The 27,335-nt window shown below is 36.6% G+C and overlaps 1 protein-coding gene across 1 annotated transcript; it reads left to right on the top strand.

Moving 5' to 3' along the window:
- Positions 21,293 to 22,018, top strand: LOC109342365. The gene has a single exon (XM_019580362.1). It carries the CDS (start codon positions 21,293 to 21,295, stop codon positions 22,016 to 22,018), a length of 726 nt encoding a protein of 241 aa, XP_019435907.1.

A 27,335-nucleotide genomic window follows, 5' to 3' on the forward strand; every position in this document is an offset into this window, starting at 1 on the left:
TTGAAGTCGTTGGTGATTTAACAAATCTATTATAAATGTGGTGGAGTTGGACATGTTTGTCATGTGTTTGATAAAATGTATGGAAGATATATTGTCTTATTTAGAAAATAGACATTTAACAGCGTTTGCTTCAGTGAGTGCTGTTAAATGTCTACTTTCTACAGCCCTACAAAAAACGTTGTTGAATATAACCTTATGTACTACTGCGGTCACATAGAAAGCGCCACAAAAGCGTTGTTAAATGACAATTTAAGCACTGTTCTTTTGCTATTCTCGCGTAGTGAATACTAATAAGTATTGTGATTGTTGGTGCATGCAAGCTAGATGTGTCTACGTATCCCCGGGTATTTGTTGTTAAAATGGTAGGAGTTATGCATGAATGAGAAAGAAATGATGAACAAGAAAAAATGGAGAAATAAAGAAAGAATAGAGAATTAAAGCCTCTATTGAATTGAATGAATAGAAGTTAGTCAATATGACTTATTTATAGAAGAGAAGAAAAGAAGAAAAGAAAGTTTGTAAAACAAATAACTAACACAAACCTAACTAGTTAATTCATAACTTCCTAACCAACTATCATCTTCCAAAAATATCCTCTAATATATCTTTAATAATATTGAACAACTATTTCTAGAATATATATACATATAATATATCAACCCAATTTAATTAATGTAATATATAATAAGGATTTTGAGGTTAATATATAGTCTTGATATTTAGTAATATATGAAGTAATATATTTTTAAGATGAAATATTGATTCCAATATTTAGCACATACCAACAAACAAAGACCAAATTCATTTCTGGAGGCTTCCTCTAATCTAATCATCTTTTTCTTAAGTCAACTGGGTCCAGTAAAGTTTGCCCCAATCACTTGCCTTGATTTTTCACAACTACAATTTCAATTTCTTTATTCCCCTTTGATTCAATAAAATTCAGTTTAAAAAAATAAAAAATGTACCAACCATGATTCACATATTCCATACCATGCAACACTAGCCAAAAGAATTTAACACGTTTCCGACCCACAAAGGTGGTGACTAATTTTGCACCAAAAGTTTGCACAACCAAACAAAGTTAATGTTCTTTCTTTGTATCCTAATTCTCAATGCCACATATATCACTCAATACAGCTGCTAAATGGTGCTGCTCAGATGCTCCCACATGTAATGAAACCATTAGATTAAAATGTATGTCATGATTGATAAGAATTCAGCTCCTCTCCATGGAGGGAGAAAGAGAGATCACTTGTCCAGATTTCTGTCCCAATTTATTGTCCCGGTCTAATAAAAAAATGATACTTCATTAAAAAGAAAAATTCTAAAAACATAAAATAACATATTTGCATTATTTGGAGAAAACTTATTAGCTAGAGACATGGGGACATACTCATTTTGGGACATGTGATCCACATTCTCTCTCCAGTAATAGAAAGTACAATACTAATTAGAGATGTTGACATGTGACACCAAAATAATTTTAAGAGTTCAGATCTTTATTTAATTTTAAATTAAAAAATTACAAAAACTTAAAAATATTATTTTCCTCTTACATTCCAGTACTAGAGGGTCCAATATTAGAGATAATTTCAATTTGATTCATAAGAATGTTGACATAGTGCCCGTAAAAACTCAATTTTGATCGGGGTAAAATATTTCAAAGCAAAAGGGGGATTTGAATTTCAAACATTGTGACAACTGGGCTTTTTTCCCTAGCCCAACCAAAAACCTAATTCGCCACCCCCCTATTTAAGCCTAACTTAGAAACTAACCTAACCCTAATAAAAAAATTGAAAAAGAGGCAACCCTTATTTTGAAAAAATGAGAGCACGAGAGGAAAAAACACCTAAAAGATTCTCTTGTTCTTCTTCTACACATTCTTGAAGGTGCATCTTCTTTTTTTCATCATCTTATCTATGTCGATAATGTTTATTATTGAATGTATGTTTATATCTGGCTGAAATAAGAGTACAGTGGGCTCTTTCTTTTGTTTATTGTTAAGAAACAAGGAGCAGCGGTGATGCACCGCTGCCACAGTGATTACTGGACGGCGGCCAAGGAGGGTCGCATGTCTCTGGCGTCATGGTCGGCTGGACTGTACTGTCCAGGGGTGACAAACCATCAACCGCGGTCGCGTCCTGCGATTAGGCCACCGTTGTTGGAGGCTGTGCCGCCGCCGTTGGTGGCAGCAACATTCTAGCAGCCCCTTCCAACAAAAGGTTGCCTCCATGGTAACCCCTAACCCTAATACCAATTTAATCTAACCCTAGACCCCAAATTGATTTTAGAAACCCAATTCCCAAACTGATTTTGAAACCTAACCCCAAATTGATTTATTTTCAACCTAATCCCAATTTAATTTCACACCATAATCACCAAATTAATTTGACCATAAATTTCCAAATCAATTTCACCATAAGTTCCTAAATTAATTTCAAAACCCTAACCCTAAAATCCCCAAATTTTCATTATTTAGGTTTATTAGTTACTGTTTTCATTTTTATTTATTTATATATATATATATATATATATATATTTTTTTTTTTATATTTTGTTTTGTATTAATATATCTGTTTTTTATTTTTTTATTATATTTGTTTTTTTATTATTCTCTCCTATAAATCAATAATGTGTTAAATATATGGAAATATAATATAATTTTTCTTAATTAAATCAATAAGAGATGTAGTACACTATGAGACTTGTGCCCGGTCGCGTTACCTTACATTGACATTTTCAAAATTAAATGAATAAGGGGTAGTGCACTATGAGATTAGTGCACTGTCGCGTTACCCTAAATTTACATTTTCAAAACAAAACTTAATTAAGTCAACGAGAGGTAGTGTACTATGGAACTTGTGCTCTGTCGCATTACCTTAAATTGACATTTTCAAAATTAAATCAATGAGAGGTGGTATACTATGAGACTTGTGCCTTGTCGCGTTACCTTAAATTGATATTTTCAAAATAACATAATTAAACCAACAAGGAGTAGTGCACTATGGTACTTGTACATTGTCGCGTTACCTTAAATTCACATGTTCAAAATTAAATTAACAAGGGATAGTGCACTCTAGGACTTGTGCTCTGTCGCGTTACCTTAAATTGACATTTTCTTAATTAAATCAATGAGAGGTAGTGCACTATGAGACTCGTTCTTTGTCGTGTTACCTTAAGTTGACACTTTCAAAATAACTTAACTAAATCAAAGAGAAGTAGTGCACTATGGGACCAGTGCCCTGTCGTGTTATCTTATCCTATTTTTTTAAAACAAACAAAACAAAAATATCAACCAATCATCTTTTTTTCTGAAAGAACTACGTAGTTTTGATTTTTCTATTGCAGCTAGAGATACATAGGAGCAGTTATTTCCCTATTAGGCACAAAAAAATATATTTTCCCCTCTTTATTTTGTTTAATAAGGTGAGGGTAAAATTAATGTTTTGAATAAATATCCATATAACTGATCTAGGTACCGTTTTTATAACGGACGGTATGAGGTGCCTAATACCTTCCTCATCTGTAACCGACTCCCAAACTCAGTTTCTATTTTTGAGCAAATCAACCATATATTCAAAAATTGGTTTTTAATGTTTTCCCTCTAAAAAACATCAATGACGACTTCATTACATTTAATTGCATATTTCTCGTCGCATCCACGAAAGTGGGATAGCGACAGCATGGCGACTCCACTGGGGATTGCTGAGAACCAGGCCTTAAAAGATTAATTATGTGGATATTTAATTCATTATTTTAATTTTATCGTTCCATTTTTTTGTTGTTGTTACTTTTTAACTATTTATTTGTAAATAATTCTTGTATATAGAATTTGTGTTTTGCTGTCATGTACAGGTTCTAGGGTTATTATTGGTTTTTGTGCATTTGTGTTATCAAGGTTTTTACACTCCCTTGCACACTTCACTATCATGCATGGTTATTTTCGGCCGTCTACCGGGCCTATTTACGTATTGTTAGGGATACATAGGCTTATCGTCATTAGGCCTTCGTGCACATTTTGGTATTGCGATGATGTATCACTTGGATTGTTATTGGGTATTATGGATATGGCCTCATGGTGTCTCGTACATCTTTGTGTCATATTTATGATATTCGGGTTGTCAACTTTCACTAGTGACGGTTATCCGGGGACCTAGATGAAGTCTAGTACCATCAAATTTTTGTATATACGGACATTAGAACTTCAACCTAGGGTTTAACCTTTTAGACCGAACAAACCTTGTAGGATTAAACACCTTTATGTAGGACACGAGAGTATGCAAATTTTTATTTGTTATTTTATTATTCAGCATAAAGTCGGGAAAACCTTTATCCCGCACTCATAAAGTGACTCACCATCACATGAGCCTAAGTGAATTAAGGTACCATTACTACGATGAGAGGCTTAAAAAAATCATTTCAAACATCTACATGCATATCATACAATCATGCATTTGGTCATAAAAAAATCATGTCGTTATAATATTCACATACATATCATGCACTCAAAAATATATATATATAAATATAAATGACATTCACATGCATATCATAATATTAAAAAAAGAACAAACAAAACACCATATCATAATTGTAAGGGAGAAAATTTCTTGCAATATGCATCAAGTCATGCATGCATTGATTATACATATGTAAAAAAATTAACATCGTCATGTATTTCTTTTAGGATTTGTTACCAACGACGTCTTGTTCCGTACAACCAGAGGCCATATTCTCGGTCGAGTGCTAGTAATGCTATTGTCAAGAAAGGGATGAAGGTTGATTTCAAGATTGTCAAACTGGGTAGCATCAGAGTTATCGCTAAGAAGATTCCCTCTGAAATTCAAGTTGAGTTCCTGGAAGAGTACAGAAGGCTGTATAATCAGAGATGTGAGGATTTCCGAGCTTGAAAGAGATCTCAGATCAAGCCAGCAAGAAGCCATTATGGGTCAAGACCAAGTCGCCCATTTGACAGAACGAGTCTCGCATTTGCCAGAAGTGCATCAAAATATGGACGAGTACCGAGAGGTTCTAGCCAAGGCTAAATGTAAAACGAAATGGTACAAGCGAAGGGCATATGAGTTGCAGTCTGAATGCAACAATATGGGGCTCGAGCTCAAGTGGAAGGAAGAGGACAAACAAAAAGAACTTGAGGCTGCTAGAAGAATCATAGAAGAAGTCGAAGGATGCAAAGAAATGTGCAAGCATAGGTCCATATCCTTGTTGGGACATTGGGAGACCCTCAACTACGTTGGCTCGAAGATTTCGAATTTGTGTACCAAGAAAGCATAAAAGTGTGGGTTAATCTACCGACAAAGGTCACAGTATTCTATATCGGCTATCATAACACAACTCAAGGAGTTAGGAATTGGAGGGAAGTTGTGGGTTGGATCAACCCCAAGCCGAAGGATGGGTCAACATTTATGGAAGAAGATCCTGAGGAAGAAGAAGATATTATTGTAATAGATGATGATTAGGATAGACTATTTAAATTCTGTAGAAAGGGGAGATGAAGAGAAATATTGTAATTCCTCCCTCTTCAAAAAAAAAAAACAAAAAGTGATGAATAAAGTCCATTTTATTTCCTTCATCTTTAACATTCTATAGACTTCCTCGTCATTAAATTCCTTTAAAAAAAATGCAAAACTCGGACATCTGGTTAAGAAGAATTCAATGATCAAGATAGCATTACTAGCTCGAGACTCAGAAAATGCAACCATATTATGGAGCATTCGTGCTCTTTCTATGGTTGTCATTATCCGCAATACGATCTAATGGGGTTATAACTTTAGAAAACGATTGCGGGATGGTCAACGAGTGTTGTGTGGACAATGCACCGTTGGGTAAAAAGGAATTAACCTTACATAAATTCTAATGAATGATTATTTAATGAACGTTTAAAAAATGCAAGTCTTTAGTTAGGAACCATTGCGCATTCTCAGAGTCACTCATATAACACCAGATCACGAGTATGGATGGATGCTAACTTCGCAAGCCTTGAGAGGAATTTTGGGTTGGAAATTGACGATGTCAGAGGGAAGATGGATGAAATGGCTCAGGCATAGAGCAGGATGGAAGACTCGTTGAAGGATATCAAGAATGTTCTCGCCCTTCTAGCTGCCAACTAAGGAGGAGCGAACGCTGGAGGGAAACAAGAGGATGCTCCCCCAATTGGGGGAGGATATCATCCCAATGGAAATGCTCGGCAGGAGGGAGAAGGCTCCAACGGGCCTCGTTTCGAACAGCCTCCAAGACCCGTGTTCGGTTCGTCGAATGAGGAAGGGAACAAGACGTATGAGGAGTGGATGGCTAAGGTAGAGGAGGAACTAAAGAATATTCGGGGAGCCGATGCCCATGGGTCCCTCCGAATTGAAGAATTATGTCATGCTACTAATGTTGTGGTCCCGAAGGATTTCAGGGTACCAAATTTCTCCAAGTACGATGGAAGTGGCAACCCACGATTCCATCTAGTAAGTTATGCTATAAAGATGGCCATGTGGTCAAAGGAGGACGATTTCCTCATTTGCTTTTTCCACGAGAGTCTGACTGGCCCGAAACTGGAGTGGTACTTAGAGCTGGACTTGAGTCGCATCTCTTGATGGACTGAGCTTGCTGACTTGTTCATGGATCTGTATAAGTTTAATGTGGAATTGGCTCCGACACGTGAGCAACTTGGGGCAATGCATAAGAAGAAGGCGGAGTCCTTTAGAGAATATGCAATGAGGTGGAGAGGTTTGGCAGTATAGGTGCAGCCCAAAATGACCATGCCAGAAATGTGCTCGTATTTTATGGGGACCTTGGGGGGGGGCCTTACATCGGAATAATGGCAGGGGTTGCATACAAATATTTTTGGGAGCTGATGGATGTCGGTGACAAGATTGAGATGTTGACAAAGGCTGGAAAGTTATCAGTAGGTGAAGAGGATGGAAACGGTACTAAAAAGAATGTGTCATCGAGGAAAAAGGAGAACGAGGTGAATCAGGTACATCAACAATAATGGAGGTCCCAACGCACATCTTATAATCAAACATCAGCCTACCAAGCAAACAATGTTCCCCAACCCTATAATTACACTCGCCCACAATACACCAACCAGCCCCGACCGTATTTATCCAACTAGACCAACCCTCTATACCAATCAAATCGCCATGCACCCACCAACACACAAGCCCAAACAAATCGCCGCCAAAACACGTTTTTCCCCGACCTACTCCTTTTCCAAAACTTGCTATATCCAATGCTGAACGTTTCCGCCAACTAGTTGACCGTTGCCTATTAGAACCATACCCCGTCCAGCCTTTTGAGGGCAACCTGCTTTCTTGGTACGATGCAAATCGCACATGTAGATATCATATGGATGTGGTGGGACATTCCATTGAAGATTGTGAGCAGTTTAAATTGGCGGTAAGAAAACTCAAGGCATGTGGGAAGCTTGGGTTTGAGGATGAGGCTCGGCCGGATATTAGTAAGAATCCGATCCCAAACCACAATCACGGGGTAAATGTTGTCGACGTGGATAAATTGCTATTAAGGAAAATGTGTGACTTGAGAATGTCAATGCAACACCTCTTTGATGCTTTGAGGAGGATTGCTTATAACGTAGTAGCACCAGCCACAAATGTATATGATGAGAGGGGACGGGATCCGAAATCTCATTGCGATAATCATCATGGCCAAGTAGGACACTCCATAGAGGACTGTTGGGGATATAAGGCAAGGGTGCAAATCTTGCTACATCTTGGGGTCATTCAGGCGAGAAAGGCTGATCTGATAATGAAGAAGTGGATATGGTTGAAAAGGTCACACTCCGAGTCCCACTACTCAAAAATTCAAGCCCTGAGAGAGTGACTCTTAAGGTAAGAAAGCCTCAGCCATTCACCTATGAGAGCACACATACTACCCCATGGAGGTATGAAGTTAAGGTTGATGCAACGGGGCAGGTCTCTGAGGTTCAAGTGTCGAAGGCGGTCATGACTGGTGAAATCACAAGGATCGGAAGGTGTTATGGTCCACCGGAGGGAGAGACTCAAAAAGTAGGAAAGAAGGTTGGAGGGAAAGATGACATGACAGAAGAAGTCACTGAAAGGGAGAATGAATAATTTCTAAAGATCATGAGGCAGAGTGAGTATGATATGGTGGAGCAATTGGGGAAAACTCCTTCTAAGGTATATTTGTTGGGTTTGGTATTATCCTCAGATTTACACAGAAAAGCGTTATTGAGGGTGTTTAACGAGGCTTACGTTAACCTCGATGTCACGCCTAGCAAGATGGTTAACATGGTAGATCTTGTGAAACATGTTAACATAATAACATTCTTTGATGAAGAAATGGTGAGGAGGTCGGAGAAAATACCTCGTGCACTGCTCATTATTGCCAAATGTCGAGGTGATATAATCGGCAAAATACTAATTGATGGAGGGTCGACTCTGAACGTTTTACCACTATCTACCATGGTGTCTATGGGGATTAGTGGAGATGAAATTGTTCCGAGGCAAATGATTATGCACACCTTCAATGGGAATCAGAGGAGTATATTGGGCTAGATCGCATTGATATTGGACCTAGTGTCTTTCAAGTCCTGTTTGTGGTCATGGATGTGGATTCTTCATATACAATGCTATTGGGAAGACCCTGGATTCATGAAGCAGGATCTATACCATCCACTCTACATCAGGAGGTGAAGTTTGTCAGGGACGGAATGGTGATCACGATACACAGAGAAGAGGAGGTCCTAGTTTTGAAGCCGATTTCGGTATCTTATGTGGAGAGTACCAGGGATGGTGATGACTTCTTGCATAACTTTGAGGTAGTTGGGACCCATCAACGTGAAAGGAAGGGTCATGCGCATGATGTGAACCAGGTGGTGACCCGAATCATGACTAAAAAGGGATATGAAATATGGAAAAGTTTGGGCATACATCTACAAGGTACTCCATCGTTCATCTCAGTCTCACTGATGTGAGGGAATTTTGGGCATACATCTCGGGTTGGGGTATGAAGCTTTGCAAAAGGGGTGTTGGAGAAACCCATTCCTCATATCACTGAAACATTTCCAAGTCTTGTTGGGGTGATCACATCAAGTGACTTTAGAGAGCAAAACATCCATCTTTCCATCAACTTTCTGGAAGAAGACAGTATACGTGCGGCCAACAGTATCCGCGTTGATGAGGAAGGCACACCATTGAAGAATTGGCATTCTGAACCAAAAAATTAGATTTTGGCATTAAAGTAAAATTTTGATTGTGTTGTAACTCCGATGTTTGGATTTATGTTTAAATAACTTGAGACAATATCTTTGCTAATTTGTATTGTAATTCAACATTTTACCTCATCAATTCATACATCACCGTTATCATAATTACTTTCTTACTTTCTTCTATGAATTTGTCTTTTTATCTCCTTTTTCGTCTCCCAACATTTAATAAATGAATACAGGTACTTAAATTTGGTAGAAAATTTATCCAGTAATACGGTAATTGAGAATCCATCAATTAATTCGTCTACGACACCGGATGATGAACCCATTCATTCAGATGAATAACAGGAGGATGTGAGGGAATTTTCAAAAATGTTAGAGCATGTCGAAAGGGAGTATGTCGTGAATACTGAAGAAATTGAGTTAATCAACATGGGGACAGAAGAGGATAAAAAGCAGCTGAAAATGGTAGACAACCCAGAACACGTTGAAATGATAAATCTGTTCCGTGAGTATATGGATGTATTTGCTTGGTCTTATAAGGACATTCTTGGGTTGGATCCTAACATAGCGTCACATAAGATTCTCTTATATTCGGGTACCGAGCCTAAGAAACAAAAGTTGAGAAGGATGCACCCAGTTTTGTCATTGAAGGTGAAATAGGAGGTGGCAAAACAATTAGACTCCGACTTCATAGAAGTGTCTAGGCACACGGAATGGGTGGCTAATGTAGTAATGGTACCCAAGAAAGAAGGGAAACTGAGGATGTGGGTAGACTATAGAAATCTTAACAAGGCAAGTTTGAAAGATGATTTTCCCATCCCTCATATTGATGTTCTTGTCGACAACGCGACTCGAAGTCATCGGTTCTCTTTCATGGACGGATATGCAGGGTATCATCAAATTCTTATGGACGCTGATAATAAGGCAAAAACCACTTTTATCACCCCGTGGGGGACCTATTGTTATAGGGTCATGTCTTTTGGACTAAAAAATGCAGGGGCAACGTATCAACGTGCTAGGGTGGCCCTATTTCATGATATGATGCACAGTGAAGTGGAGGTATATGTGGATGATATCATCGCCAAGTCTAAAGAGGGGGACAATCATGTCACGGTCTTACGAAAGTTATTTTAAAGACTGGGAAAATATCAAATGAAGTTAAATCCCGAGAAATGCACGTTTGGATCATCTTTGGGGAACATGTTAGGGTTTGTTGTCAGTAGGGAAGGCATCAGGGTGGACCCGAAGAAGGTAGAAGCAATACAAGAGATGCCAGCCCCAAAGACTGAGAATGAAGTGAGAAGTTTTCTAGGCAGGCTGAATTACATTGCAAGATTTATTGCCAACTTGACCAACACTTGTGAGCCCATGTTTAAGTTGTTGAAGAAGAAATAGCCAAGCAAGTGGGATACGGATTTCTAGGAGGCTTTCGATAAAATAAAGGCATATTTGGTAAACCCACATGTCTTGGCACCACCCACACTGGGCCGACCATTGATCTTATATATGACGGTGTTACAAACTTCGATGGGTGCAATGTTGGGACAATATGGAGAAACGGGTAAGAAGGAGCAAGCCATCTACTTTTTGAGCAAGAAGTTTAATAAATGTGAATCTCGGTACTCGATGATAGAAATGACTTGTTGCGCTATAGTATGGGCATCCAAAAGGCTCCGACAATACATGTTGTACTACACTACTTGTATCGTCTCCCGAATGGATCCTTTAAGATATATTTTTGAGAGTCCTCAGGTTTCTCTAAGAATGGAAAAATGGCAGATCATGTTGTCCGAGTTCGACATTAAATATGTTACTCAGAAATCTGTAAAAGGGGGAGAAATCACATATCAATTGGCAGAAAGCCCTATGAACGGAGAAGACGATATACTGAATAAGTTCCCTAATGGTGGAGTATATGGGATATATGAATTAGAGGAAGATGTTTGGGAGATGTACTTTAATGGAGCAGTTAATATGCATGGGAGCGGTGTTGGGGCAATAATCATCTCGCCGATCGGTAAGCAGTACCCAGTGGCAATCAAGCTAGACTTCGAATGCACTAACAATATAGCCGAATATGAAGCGTGCATCAATGGACTTCTCTTTGAATATGAACTGAATGTCAAGAAGTTGAGGGTGTTTAGAGACTCTGCGCTTATCATTTACTAGGTCAATGGAGAGCGGCAAACTAAGGATACAAATCTCATTCTGTATTAGAAATGCTTATCTTCGTTAGCCGAGAAATTTGAAGAAATTTGCTTTTCCCATGTGACTCGAGACAAGAACCAGTTTGCGGATGCTCTAGCAACTTTGGCTATAATGACTAAACTAGAAGTACACGCTAGCGTTCGCCCAATTCAAGTGACGACTCCAGATGAACCTTCTTACAGTTGTGCTAACTTAGAGGCTGATGGTGAACCTTGGTATCACGATGTAAAAGGGTATATCCAACGCAAAGAGTATCCAGAGGGTGCCAGTGATGTGAACAAAAAGACAATTCGCCGCCTGGCGAGGACATTCTTCATGAATGGTGAAGTGTTGTACAAAAGGAGTCATGATGGTACGCTCCTCAGATGCGTTGATACAAAAGAAATTCAACTGATCATGACTAAAATATATGAAGGGGGTCTGCGGAACTCATGCAAATGGTCACATGATGGCAAAGAAAATTCTAAGGAGTGGCTACTATTGGACTACTATGGAAGCAGATTGTATGGGTTATGTCAGAAGTGTCAGGTATACGCAGATAGAATCAATGCACCACCTTTCCCATTGTAGAGTATGGTCGCCCTCTGGCCTTTCTCCATGTGGGGAATTGATGTAATTGTACCCATAAATCCCAAGGCTTCCAACGGTCATCGCTTCATTCTGGTGGCAATCGACTACTTCACCAAGTGGGTAGAAGCTGCATCATACAGTAGTATCACTCGCAAGGAAGGGTGGCAAGAGCTATTGACAAGAAGGTTCGTCCTAGAGAGTTCGAAGCAGAAGACTTGGTGCTCAATAAGGTCCTCCCAAATTAGGAAGATGCTCGCAGAAAATGAGCTCCAAACTATGAAGGTCCTTATATTGTCAAGAATGCATTCTCAGGAGGTGCTCTGATCTTGCAAGACATGGATGGAAATATTTTAGCCAGAACTGTAAACATAGATGCGGTAAAAAGATTCTATGCCTAAAAAAAGGAAAAAAAAAAGAGCACGTTAGGTTGAAAACCCGAAAGGGCGGCCTAAGCAAAAATTAGAGTAACAATAAAAGCTTGTTAGGTAGAAAACCCGAAAGGGCAGCCTAAGTAGAAATTAAGGCAAATAAAAAAAGGGCATTTTCTCTCACAAGTTTACTATACTAGGGGCAAATCAAGATACTTCATGTGCTTGTACACGTAGTAGAAGCCATAAAAGTAACGATCAATATGGGGAGGAAATGGGAGTTCTTAGAAGAGTCCTGTCAGCCTGGTGTTATGGGCTAGTTGCTCGGCCGTTGCGGAAGATTGATGGATGGATTAGCAATTACTTTATACTTGGGCAAAAAAATTTGCCAAACATTTTGTAACATGTAGCATATATGCTCTCAAACCTTCCCATGTGTAATTTTTTGAATATCAATATAAGAAAGTTCTTTCATCTCTCTATTTACCTTTGGGCATGCATGTTTGCTTAGATAAATCTCAAGTCATATAAATATAATACTCGAATTTCATGATCAAATAACTTTAATGGTAATCTATTTCATTAAGTGATTCAGGATAATGAAAATCATTGAAACTTAACCTCAATGCATATGTCATTGGAGAAGTGAATGTTGCATCTCCTAGTGACGAGAAAACAAAAAAAAGGAAGGTCACCCAAAATGGATCCGTTAATTTATGAAGATGAGGAATGAAAGCATAGCAGGTTCTGATTGGATTAGTTGATGCTCACCGAGAAGGCGATGTGGTTTCACGTCAAACTTTATAATGACAATTAAGTTATTCTCATACGCGTAACTTAACATATATACATTATCATAGATATCACTAACATCTTAGCATTACTCATGCATTATTAGCATCTACACTATCATATGCATTCACAACCGAAGTTTTGACTCAAAATACCCTTCTAAGTTTTGATATAGGGTCTCTTGTTGTTCGTGTGTTCTCGTGATACCTTTTGTACACCGACCTCTCAATGGTCACGTAATTGTGCTTTGACCCCTCAGTGGTCTCTTCATCCTTTAGCACCCCAACCCCTTAGTGGTCGCGTGATTGTGCTTTGACCCCTTAGTGGTCTCTTCATCCTTTTGCACCTCGACCCCTCAACGGTCGCGTGATTGTGCTTTGACCCCTCGGTGGTCCCTTTATCCTTTTGCACCACGACCACTCAATGGTCGCATGATAATGCTTTGACCCCTTAGTGGTCTCTTCGCCCTTTTGCACCCCGAGCCCTCAGCGGTCGCGTGATTGTGCTTTGACCTCTCAGTGGTCTCTTCATCCTTTAGCACCCCGACCCCTCAGCGGTCGCGTGATTGAGATTTGACCCCTCAGTGGTCTCTTCATCCTTTTGCACCCCGACCCCTCAACAGTCGTGTGGTTGTGCTTTGACCCCTCAGTCGTCTCTTCATCCTTTTGCACCCCAACTCGTCAGCGGTCGCGTGATTATGCTTTGACCCATCAGTGGTCCCCTTATCCTTTTGCACCCCGACCCCTCAGCGGTCGTGTGATTTTGCTTTGACCCCTCTATGGTCTCTTCGCCCTTTTGCACCCCGACCCCTCAGCAGTCGCGTGATTGTGCTTTGACCCGTCAGTGGTCTCCTCATCCTTTAGCACCCTGACCCCTCAGCGGTCGCCTGATTGAGCTTTGACCCCTCAGTGGTCCCTTCATCCTTTTGCACCCCGACCCTTCAACGGTCGCGTGATTGTGTTTTGACCCCTCAATGGTCTCTTTATCCTTTTGCATCTCAACCCCTCAGCGGTCGCGTGATTGAGCTTTGACCCCTCAGTGGTCTTGTCATCCGTTTGAATCCCGACCCCGCAGCGGTCGTGTGGTTGTGTTTTGATCCCTCAGTGGTCTCTTCATCCTTTTGCACCCCGACCCTTCAACGGCCGCCTGATTGTACTTTGATCCATGTGTGGTCTCTTTATCCTTTTGCACCCCGACTCCTCAGCGGTCACATGATTGTGCTTTGACCCCTCAGTGGTCACTTTATCCTTTTGGCACCCCGAGCCCTCAACGGTCGCAAAATTGTGTTTTAACCCCTCAGTGGTCTCTTTTTGTCAACCTTTGGACTCGTGAGCTCCTTACCCACTAGCCTCGAGCTCATGCTGTGTGCTTGAGTTTGAGGCTTTTTCTTCCATGTGTTATTTCCTAGTCAAAATTTGGTTTTTTTATCTTTACTTCCTTCTCACCATGATAACTTTAGTAACATTTGACGCTCCTGTTATCTAATGAGAAGCAAGTAAAGAGGGGCAACTGGAAATACACAATTTTGATTGGGGTAATATATTTCAAAGCAAAAAGGGGGGTTTGAATTTCAAACATTGTGGTAACCGGATTTTTCCCTAGCCCAACCAGAAACCTTAATTCCCCACCCCCTTATTTAAGCCTAACTTAGAAACTAACCTAACCCTAATCATAAAATTGAAAAGAAGGCAACCCTTATTTTGAAAAAAAGAGAAAAAGAGAGCAAGAGAAGAGAAAACACCCAAAGGATTCTCTTGTTCTTCTTTCACACATTCTTGAAGGTGGTGCACCACTGCCATAATGATTAGTAGACGGCGGCCAGAGAGGGCCGCACGTCTCCGGCGTCACGGTCGGCTGGACTATACTGTTCAGGGGTGACAAACCATCACCTGTGGTCGTGTCCTTCGGTCAGGTTGCTGCTGTTGGTGGCTGCGCCGCCGCCGGCAGTGGCGGCAACATTCCAACAGCCCCTTCTAGTAAAATGGTTGCCTCCATGGTAACCCCTAACCCTAATCCCAATTTAATCTAACCTTAGACCCCAAATTGATTTTAGAAACTCAATTCCCAAACTTATTTTGAAACCTAACCCCAAATTGATTTATTTTCAACCTAATCCCAATTTAGTTTCACACCATAATCACCAAATTAATTTGATCCTAAATCCCCAAATCAATTTCACCATAAGTTCCCAAATCAATTTGAAATCACTAACCCTAATATACCCGAATTTTCATTATTTAGGTTTATCAGTTATTGTTTTCATTTTTATTTATTTATATTTTTTATATTTTGTTTTGTATTAATATATCTGGTTTTTTATTTTATTGATTATATTAGTTTTTTTATTATTCTCTTTTATAAATCAATAATGTGTTAAATATATGGAAATGTAATATGATTTTTCTTAATTAAATCAATGAGAGAGGTAGTGCACTATGAGATTTGTGCCCGATCGCGTTACCTTAAATTGACATTTTTAAAATTAAATCAATAAGGGGTAGTGCACTATGGGACTAGTGCCCTGTCGTGTTATCCTAAATTGACATTTTCAAAATAACTTTATTAAGTCAATGAGAGATAGTGCACTATGGGACTTGTGCCCTGTCACATTACCTTAAATTGACATTTTCAAAATAACATAATTAAATCAATAAGGGGTAGTGCACTATGTGACTTGTCCGTGTCGCATTACCTTAAATTGACATTTTTAAAATTAAATCAATAAGGGGTAGTGCAACATGAGACTTGTGCCCTGTCGTGTTACTCTAAGTTGACATTCCCTAAAAATAACTTAATTAAATCGATGAGAGGTAGTGCACTATGAGACTTGTGTCATGTCGCGTTACCTTAAATTGGCATTTTCAAAATTAAATCACTAAGGGGTAGTACAATATGGGACTTGTGCACTGTCGCGTTACCTTAAATTAACATTTTCAAAATTAAATCAATGAGAGGTAGTGCACTATGAGACTTGTGCCATGTCGCGTTACCTTAAATTGACATTTTCAAAATAACATAATTAAATCAATAAGGGGTAGTGTACTATGGGACTTGTACCCTATCGCGTTACCTTAAATTGACATTTTCAAAATTAAATCAATAAGAGGTAGTACACTATGAGACTTGTGCTCTGTCGCGTTTCTCTAAATTGACATTTCCAAAAAATAACTTAATTAAATCAATGAGAGGTAGTGCACTATGAGAGTTGTGCCCCGTCGCGTTACTTTAAATTGACATTTTCAAAATTAAATCACTAAAGGGCAGTGCACTATGAGACTTGTGTCTTGTCGTGTTACCTTAAATTGACATTTTCAAAATTAAATCAATGAGAGATAGTGCACTATGGGACTTGTGTCATGTCGCGTTACCTTAAATTGACATTTTCAAAATAACATAATTAAATCAATAAGGGGTAGTGCACTATGAGATTTGTACCCTGTCGCGTTACCTTAAATTGACATTTTCAAAATTAAATCAATAAGGGGTAGTGCATTATGGGACTTGCCTTGTTGCGTTACCCTAAATTGACATTCCCAAAAAATAACTTAATTAAATTAATGAGAGGTAGTGCACTATGGGACTTGTGCCCTGTCGCGTTACTTAAATTGACATTTTCAAAATTAAATTAATAAGGGATAGTACACTATGAGACTTATGCACTGTCGCGTTATCTTACATTGACATTTTCAAAATTAAATTAATAAGGGGTAGTGCACTATGAGACTTATGCCTTGTCGCGTTACCCTAAATTGACATTTCCAAAAAATAACTTAATTAAATCAATGAGAGGTAGTGCGCTATAAGACTTGTGCCCTGTCGCGTTACCTTAAATTGCCATTTTCAAAATTAAATCAATAAGGGGTAGTGCACTATGAGACTTGTGTCTTGTCGTGTTACCTTAAATTGACATTTTCTTAATTAACCTTAAGTTGACAATTTCAAAATAACTTAACTAAATTAATGAGAAGTAGTGCACTACGGGACGAGTGTCTTGTCGCGTTATCTTATCATATTTTAAATAAAAAATTATATATCAATCAATCAACCTTTTTTCTGATAGAACTACGTAGCCTTGATTTCTCTATTGCAGCTAGAGATACGTATGAGCATTTATTTATCTGTGAGACACAAAAAATAAAAAATATTTTTTTCCTCTTTATTTTGTTTAATTAGGTGAGGGTAAAATTAATGTTTTGAATAAATATTCATGTAACTAATCTAGGTACTGTTTTTATAATGGGCAGTATGAGGTGTCTAATACCTTCTTCATCCGTAACCGACTCCCAAACTCAATTTCTATTTTTGAGCAAATCAACCATATTTTTAAAAATTGGTTTTTCATGTTTTCCCTCTAAAAAGCATTGAGGGCGACTTTATTACATATTTCTCGTCGTATCTACGAAAGCAGTGTAACGATAGTGCCAAAGGTACATTAAGTGAGGGAAGAACCATGGTTCGATTTAGGGAGCAAACACTAACTAGAAGAGCAAACGTAGTTATGCTCGATAAATTAGCTTTACCTTGATCAAATACCTGAAAAATAAAATAAAAAGTGTATGCCTTGAAATGCACATCTAAAATTAGATTTGTTGTGTTGTACCATGGTTCTATAGCACAATGCTAAAAGGCCTTTTCTTTTAGGCAGGTTCCTAGAGAGTTCCTTTTTTCTCAAATTTCATTTTTCCGAATTAGGGAATTTAAGGTTATAGTACCCTCCTATCTAAGACAACTTCAGATGAAACATGCCATGTCTCCTCATTGCTCAAGAAGAGAAGGAAAAGAGGAGCATATGCATCTCTTTCAGTTCCTTTTAAAAGAGAGTGAATGAAATTCCTTGCAGAATTTTTTCATTCTATTTACTTTAAAGCTCAAATTCATATTCCCCTAGCCATGTTGTGTATGTTTTACATTATGTCATCTCATATGTCAGATTGATATATTTACCTTTATAAGTTTTTTTTAGGCTAGGGGTGAATTTTTCACTTTTTGAAAACATAGAATAGGTATTTAGTCCAGTTTAAACAACCTGTTTAAATGTCTATAGCATAATAAGACTCTTATATAAAACTAACAAACTTTAAAATAAAAAAATTAGTAAAAAATAGTGTTATAAATTCTCAATTCAAAAACTCAAGTCCTCAAAATTTTAACTTGTTTGTTGAATAAATCAAATTTATACAAGCTCATAATAGATTAAGTCTTAAGCTGACGGATTCTCTCTTTTTATTTCTGATCCCAAACTCCACGGCCAAAAAACTGTTTTTTAGACTTGAAGGATGTACAAAATTATATTTAGTCCTTTAAGATTCAAGCTTAATTGTTTAAACTGAAACATGGGTTCCAGGTTAAAATTGTGAGAAGTATGTTTTACGTTTAAATTATTTAAAAATTTATTCTCAATTGCCGTAACTAGGGATGGCAAAAAACCCGACCCATGGATACTGATAGAAATATCCATAACGAGTACACGCAATAATAGTTTATGGGTGGGAGTGGGTTTTGTGATACTCACCTCGCGGGTACCCGCAAATTTATATATTTAGTTTTTAGTTAAATTTGTATGTACATTTATTATTATTTTAAGATTATACATCATATATTTTATTATTATTTCATAATAAATTACACATATTTTACTATGATCATAAATTTATCATATAAATATCATATTATTCATGTAACAACTATTTGTACATATTAATTATTGCAAATTATATAAATATATAATTAAAATTAAAAACTCGTTGGGTACCCGCAAATATCCACTACCCGCAAATATTGCGAGTTTGGACACGGGAAAGCATTACCTGTGCCCGCTTGAACCCGTTGTCATCCTTAGCCATAACTGAGACTCATTTTTTTTGCAAGTTTGAATAAGGGATAACGTTGGGTTTATTCGAGCATAAAGTCTCACATTAGAAATGTGAGGAGAAGTGAAAGACTTTATAAGTAGAAAAGGCTCATGAAACTAATACATTAAGGTTTTTGTTCAAGACGTGGTGTATCACTTGTGACTCTACATTCTTCTCATACCACGATAACAATGGAATTCTCTGATACATGTTGAAGACTCCTCAGTCACAATCTGGTCCAACAGATAAAAACAAGTTTGAGAAAAAGACAATATCCAAAATTTAGACAAGAGGATGTAACATTTCTCTTATCTTAATTTCTTTGTTTGAAAAATAAAATAAATAAAGGTATAAGTTTCTTTTTTGATTTTTTAGTAATTAAATGTATGGTTATAAAAAATTGAGGGAAAAGTGAATAAAAACACCTAAACTTTATTTAAATACTATAAACTATTTTTTCTCTCATAATTTTCTCTTAAATTTAACTATTAGTGAAAGTAGTCCTTATATAAAGATAATATTATATTAATAGTAATGAAAAATTATAATATATACAATTCCTTTTAATCTTGATGGTTAGAATTTGTTATTTTATTTTATTTTTTATATAAACAGATATAATATTACTATATTCACAACTTTTAACTCTAAAATTACTTATTTTATTTTCAATCAATTTTGTATTTTGATCAAATATCAACGTATGCTAACCTACATTATTATATTGCTATTATTGTGAACCTGATTATTGCTATTTCCTTGTTGATTATTAGTAATTTAATAATATATTTATATAGGGACCGATTTCATAAATTAACATAGTTTAAGGATAATTAGAAAGAAAAAATAGTTCATAATAAGTACTTGCAAAATGCATAAAATTTATAAGGGTTTTATGCATTTTTCCCAAAAATTGACTTATCTTACTGGTTTAATTGGAAAATTGGTGAATGTAACATTTGGTTCTTCATTTGGAAATTATGACATAAGTCCATTTCAACAAACTTTCTGTAACCATACCATGGTCTTGATTCTTGATGTATCTCCAACTTGTTCTAATTGCTTGGGTGCTAGTGAGACTATAATCCATTACGTTCGAGACTATCAAGCCTCTTAGTCTTTTAGGTTTTTACTAACCAAAAGTTTTACGATATTTCGGAGCCAATAGATTGGATTAATGATTATGACAAAGAGAAAAATATGTTTATCGCACGACTCAAGATATAAAAGATATTACATCCCTAACAGCATCTATTTGTCATTGTATTATTTGTATGGAATGGTTATCTCCTCTTATTAAGCAACCTTCTAAAACCCAATGTTGGTTAAATTGAATGAACCAAGTGATTATTTTATTGTCTTATACAAGCCAATAATGACATTTGGGTATGTTTGTTTGGATCAGTGGGAATATTTAGTAATCTTCATGCAGAGCTTATGAGGTTGTTTCATGGTCTTAAGTTGATTTGGGTTCAAGGTTTTAAAAATGTATGGTGTTATAATGATTCTTTAGACGCCATTTTTTAATCTAGAATCATGTATTACATTATCATCATTACTATTTCATTGTCTTATATCTATCTGATATATTTTGTAGCTAGAATGGGAAGTAAACATAATTCACACTTTTGAGGGAAGGAAATTTATGTGCATAACTCAGTGCTCTTCCTTCTTCTATTTTTTTGTAATTGACATAATTGCTTATAATTAAGCTCACAAACTTATTTACTCATTAGGCCTTAGGTTATTGTGTTTATGTCCTACTATTAAAAAAACCTAAGAAGTATGTTACTAGCAATAAAGTGACATATCATATCACATGTAATAGTCTTTATCTAGCTAGATTCCTTTTTGCCTAGATTACTAATGCATGTTGAAAGTAGAGCATAATCCAAGTCTTAAGAGATGGATTAATGTAGGTAGGAAGAAGTTTGTTGTAACTTGCTAAAAACAGTAAGCAATTTGAAATTCTGTTAAAGTAGTTAACTACCACTTACTATAAATAGTAAGACATTGCAATAAGAAAGTATGAACTGCATTCTTTAATCTTCTTCTTCTTTCTTGAATCCATTTTCTTCTTCTTTCTATTCTGTTAGCATTGCCATGTTCCAACAAATTCTGGTATCAAGAGCTCGAAGAATCCAATAACTTGTGGGTAGGCAGAAATGGTTCTGTGAAGAACAAGGAGTAATCACAATTCACTGCGTGTGAACCAGTTGGGAAAGGAACGCGTAACAGAAGATTAAGGTGAGTGATATGAGAAGAATTGAAAAGAAAAACACAGATCAATTGAAGACTCTGAAATGGTAGGAGGAAATGACAATAATCTTTCCTCAATGAGACTTCCTATTCTCCCTGAAAAGAATTGGGATCGTTGGAGGACTCAGATGAAGGTGCTATTTTATTTTCAAGAAGTGAGTGAAGTAATTGAAGAAGGTCTTCCCCCTCTAAACCCAGATGCCACAGAAACACAGAGGGCAATACATAAGGAAGCCAAGAAAAGGGACAACAAAGCCCTCTTTCTAATTCACCGGTGTGTGAATGATGTTCACTTTGAGAAAATTCAGAATGCAATTACTTCCAAGGAAGTTTGGGACATACTGATCAGAAGTCACACAGGAGGAGACAAAATAAAGAAGGTAAAGCTACAATCTCTTAGGAGACAATATGAGCTATTACACATGGAAGAAAGTGATAGAATTGGTGAATACTTCACCAAGATTCTAACCATTACCAACCAAATGAAAGGTTATGGAGAATCCATCTCAGATCTCATGATAATTGAAAAAATCATGAGATCTTTGCCTCAAAGAATTGACTTCATAGTGGTAGCCATTGAAGAAGCCAAGGATATAGCTACAATGAAGATAGAGGAGCTACAAAGTTCCTTGGAAGCACATGAACTAAGGCTATTGGATAGAAATCCAGCCAAGAAATCTGAACAAGCCTTGAAGACAAGTCACTTCAGGGAAGAGGACAGAAGGAAAGATAAGAGTTGGAGGAGAAAACAAAGTTATCATAAAAGATGACAACTAAATCAAGCTAGATCAACACATGATTGGCCTGAATCCTCAGATAAAGGAGGAAGAACAAAGTTGAACCAGAAGAGATTTGACAAAAGCAAAGTAGAATGCTACAATTGTCACAAGATGGGCCACTACTATTATGAATGTGCCAAAGATAAGTCAAAGAACAATGAAGAAGCCTATGCAACACACGAATCAGACTCAGAACCACTGAATTTGATGGTGACAACCTCAGCTGCAGACTCATACACAGAATTCTGGTACTTAGACTCAGGGTGTTCAAATCACATGACAAAGCACAAAGAATGGTTGATAGATTTTGACTCAGCAAAGAAGAGTAGAGTAAAGTTTGCAGATGAAAGCTCATTAGAGGTAGAGGGAGTAGGGAATGTAGTCATCATCAGGGAGAATGGAACCAAGGCAGTAATCACAAATGTGTTGTATGTGCCAAAGATGAAATTCAATCTTCTAAGCATAGGGCAACTCATAGAAAAAGGGTTCACAGTCCTGATGAAAAATGGGCAACTTGAGCTCTTTGATTCTGAAAACAAACTAATATTCAGAAGCAAAGTGAACAAGAATAGAACATTCCAAGTGAATATAAAGGTTGTTGAGATTCACTGCTTAGCCTCTATGGAAATCAGTAATGAGAATTGACTTTGACACTCAAGATATGGTCACTTGAATTTCAAGAGCCTACATCAACTACGAACAAGGAAATTAGTATCTGGTATGCCAATCATATTCATACCTGAGAAGACTTGTGAAGTCTTCTTGATAGGAAAACAAACAAGACACACATTCAAATCAGAAGCAAAGATGAGGTCTTAAGCAATCCTTGAAGTGGTTCACTCGGATGTATGTGGTCCTTTTGAAACTCCTTCTTTAGCTGGAAACAAATACTTCATAATATATGTAGATGAGTTCAGCAAGATGACTTGGTTGATTGTAATAAAGGCCAAGAGTGATGCCTTGAGTCATTTCTGAATTTCAAAGCTCTTGCAGAAAAGGAAAGTGGTAAAAATCTGAAACTTCTAAGAACAGATGGAGGAGGAGAATTCACCTCAAATGAATTTGAATCATATTGCAGGAAAAATAGTATAAGGCACGAAATCACTGTACCATATACTCCTCAACATAATGACTTGGCAGAAAGGAGAAATAGAACCATTATGAACATGGCAAGAAGCTTAATCAAAGGAAAAGAACTACTACAAAAACTATGGGTTGGAGCAGTGTCAACATTTGTATACCTCCTAAACAGATGCCCAACCAAGAAGCTTGAAGGAAAGGTACCAATTGAGGTCTGGACAGGAAGAAAACCCAGGTGTGAGTCATCTCAAAGTGTTTGGGTCACTAACCTATAGCCACGTACCAGATCAAAGGAGAACAAAACTTCAAGATAAAAGTGAGGCCATGGTCTTTATAGGCTATCACTCAACTGGATCATACAAACTTTATGATCTAGACAAAGAAAGGGTAGTGATTAGTAGAGATGTGGTGGTCCTAGAACATGAGAAGTGGAACTGGAAACAAAAACAATCAGACCTAACCAGAATGGTATAGGAAATTCATGAAACGTCAAATAGTGAGCCTATCCAAGAAGAATCAACTGAAGCAGCTCATGAAAATCCTACAACTCAGAGGTCTCAGAGATCAAGGTCAATACCAAACAGGTTCAGAGACTATGAGATACACACTGATGATCAAATCAATGATGAAGGTGACCTGATACACTTGGCCCTCATTGTTGAAGCCAATCCTATTAATGAATCAGAAGCACTAACACAAAAGGAATGGAAAACAGCAATGGTTGAAGAGATCAGGTCAATAGAAAGAAATGAAACTTGGGACCTGATCAAGTTACCAATTGACAAACATGAGATATGAGTGAAGTGGATCTTTAAGAAAAAACTTAACCCTGATGGATCAATCTCAAGGTACAAAGCTAGATTGGTTGCTAAATGATTTCTACAATGGCAAGGAATAGATTACAAAGAAGTATTTGCACCTGTGGCCAGAATTTAAACCATAAGAACAGTGGTAGCAATTGTAAGTGCAAGAAACTAGGAACTATTCCAGCTTGATGTAAAATCAGCATTCCTACATGGTCCACTTATGGAAGAAGTATATGTGCAACAACCACCAGGCTTCATAATAAAAGGCAAAGAGCAATATGTCTACAAGCTAAAAAAGGCCCTGTATGGACTTAAACAAGCACCAATGGCCTAGAATAAGAGGATAGACTCATTTCTGTTCAAAATCAACTTCATAAAATGCCAAGTTGAGCATGGAGTCTATGTAAAGGAAGATGCAGAATGCCAAACTCTGATCATTTGCCTATATGTAGATGATTTGCTAGTGACAGGGTCAAACATTGAAAGAATTGAAGAGTTTAAAAGGGTAGTGAAGGCTGAATTCGATATGACTGATCTAGGAAAGCTAAACTACTTCCTAGGGATGGAGTTTGCATACACTGAAGAAAGAATAATAATGCATCAAAAGAGATATGCAACTGAAGTTTAAAGAAATTCAACATGAACTCATGCAAATCAGTTGGTAATCTAGTGGAAACAAGCTTAAAATTGTCTGAAGATGAAGAAGGTGATCCAGTGAATGAAACTATGTTCAAGCAGATAGTATGTTCATTGAGATTCTTGTGTAATATCATGCTAGACTTATCCTTTGGGGTTGGCTTGGTCAGCAGATTCATGTGTAAGGCAAAGAAAACTCATCTACTAGCAGCTAAAAGAGTGATGAGATACATCCAAGGAACAAGTGATCAAGGAATTCTATTTCCATATGGTAGACAAAGATCAGAACTGGAATTAATTGGGTATGCAGATTCTGATTATGGTGGAGACTTGGTAGAAAGGAAGAGCACTTCGGGTTACCTGTTCCTACTCAACAATGCCCTCATCTCATGGTGTTCCTCAAAACAACAAGTTGTTGCTCTTTCTAGTTGTGAAGCAGAGTACATCTCATGTTGTTTTGCTGCTTGTCAATCTGTATGGCTCGAGGAGTTGCTAATGGAGATGAAGGTAAAGTTGAAAACCTCTTTACAACTCAGAATCGACAATGTTTCAGCAATAAGCTTGTCAAGGAATCCAGTGAGTCATGGTAGGAGTAAACACATTGAAGTAAGGTTTCATTACCTTAGAGATCTAGTAAACAAGGAGAAGATTCAAGTGGTGTATTGCAAGACACAAGTGCAATTGGCAGACATACTCACAAAAGCTTTGAAAAGTGATAGGTTTGAAGAGTTAAAGAGAAGAATATGTGTTTTATCTCTTAAAGAACTTGTCTTAGGAAAGAGTGCTGAAAGTATACCATAATCCAAGTCTTAAGAGATGGATTAATATAGGTAGGAAGAAGTTTGTTGTAACTTGCTAAAAACAGTAAGCAATTTGAAATACTGTTAAAGTAGTTAACTACCACTTACTATAAATAGTAAGACATTGCAATAATAAAGTATGAACTGCATTCTTTAATCTTCTTCTTCTTCTTTCTTGAATCCATTTTCTTCTTCTTTCTTGAATCCATTTTCTTCTTCTTGAAGCCATTTCCAACAACAACAAAAAGACAAAGGTCTTTCTCTCATATACTCTTTTTTACTACAAGTGATAAAATAAAATATAGGCTAAACTTTTGAGCATCAAATCTGCCATAGGGACCAACATGTCCAAATTCGACTTAAAATTATGTTCTATTATAGATTTGTAAACTACAGCAGAAATAGATATTATAAAAATAAATAGTAAAATAATATAATATGACACTTTAAATTTTTATTTTTAATGAAATGACGTTTTTATCATTGAAATCAAAAGAAAAAGTAAGAACTCTTTGATCTTTAATACCGGAGATGATGATTGTTGTTAGAAAATAATGCAGTTTTAATTCAGTAGGTGTCCAGATATTATGATATTATTGCACCCACTCCAAGAGCTAGAGATCAAGGAGAGCTTTCATTGTGTAAGTATGCATGCAGTACAAAATAAAATAACCCTATTGCAGAATGAATGCTTAGGGGTTTATGTCTTGCTCTGTATTCAGAAACTATATTATACTGTGATTAATTTCAGTCAAGATGGGAAAGGATGAAACTGTCCAAGTTCCTATTTTTATATTTATAGGACTCAAACTTTATATCTTGTTTAAATAAAATCAAGTTTCTTGTGAAATAGACTAACAGATGTTTGATAATGTCTAAGAGATTGAAAGGAAATGAAAAAAATAGGAGTTCTAAATTTCTTTTAGTTTTTTCCTTCTAAACATGCCTTCTCCCAAATAGGATCCTCTTCTATCTATTTATTACTATATAACAAAAAAAACTCATATAGGGACACATGTCAATACTTTATGCAAAGTTTGCTTATTAGGGACACATGTCAATACTTCATGCAAAGTTTCCTCTCCAAGAGCTCATCACCTCTTACTATACAACCTTATACACATGATTAAAATTATCTTTTACTATTTGTTTAAAAATATAGACATAATGACTCATTAAATAAATAATAAATATATAACAAAAAAAAACTCATATAGACACATGTCAATACCTTATGCAAAGTTTTCTTCTTAAGGACACATGTCAATACCTTATGCAAAGTTTTCTTCTTAAGAACACATGTTAATACCTCATGCAAAGTTTCCCCTCCAAAATTTCATCACCTCATACTACAACCTTACACACATGATTAAAACTATCTTTTACTATTTGTTTAAAAGTATAAATATAATGACTCATTAAATAAATAATAAATATATAATAAAAAAACCTCATATGGACACATGTCAATACCTTATGCAAAGTTTTCTTCTTAGAGGCACATGTCAATACCTTATGCAAAGTTTCCTCTCCAAAAGTTCATCATCTCTTACTATACAACCTTACACACACGATTAAAACTATCTTTTACTATTTGTTTAAAAATATAAACATAATGACTCATTAAATAAATAATAAAGGAGAGACAAAATGTTGTGTAGTTTTCTCACAATTGTTCTGGTTGCAGTTTCCTTAGGGTGTCTCTTCCTTTCTCAACACATTTATCATCTTCAACTCTCAAACTCACTTATAACTATTCTTTTAATTTATGTTTCTGTTGGCAGCCGAATGATATACTTTATATTATTTTGTCAAATTGTGATCAACAAATTTATCATCTTCACCTTTTAAAACCAACTCATAAGTATGATATAACTCAAATTGTGATCAACTTTTATTTTTATATTATTTCAATTTTTTCTTCATTTGTGGTAGATATAACTTCTTTATCATATAAATTTCACATATTTTATTTAACAAATCTAT

This window comes from Lupinus angustifolius, chromosome LG03 (assembly GCF_001865875.1).
Source record: "Lupinus angustifolius cultivar Tanjil chromosome LG03, LupAngTanjil_v1.0, whole genome shotgun sequence".
Classification (NCBI taxonomy): domain Eukaryota; kingdom Viridiplantae; phylum Streptophyta; class Magnoliopsida; order Fabales; family Fabaceae; genus Lupinus; species Lupinus angustifolius.

Bases quoted from the DNA above. Each gene is read 5' to 3' on its own strand.
- LOC109342365 (XM_019580362.1), top strand. From the start codon at position 21,293: ATGGTAGGAGGAAATGACAATAATCTTTCCTCAATGAGACTTCCTATT.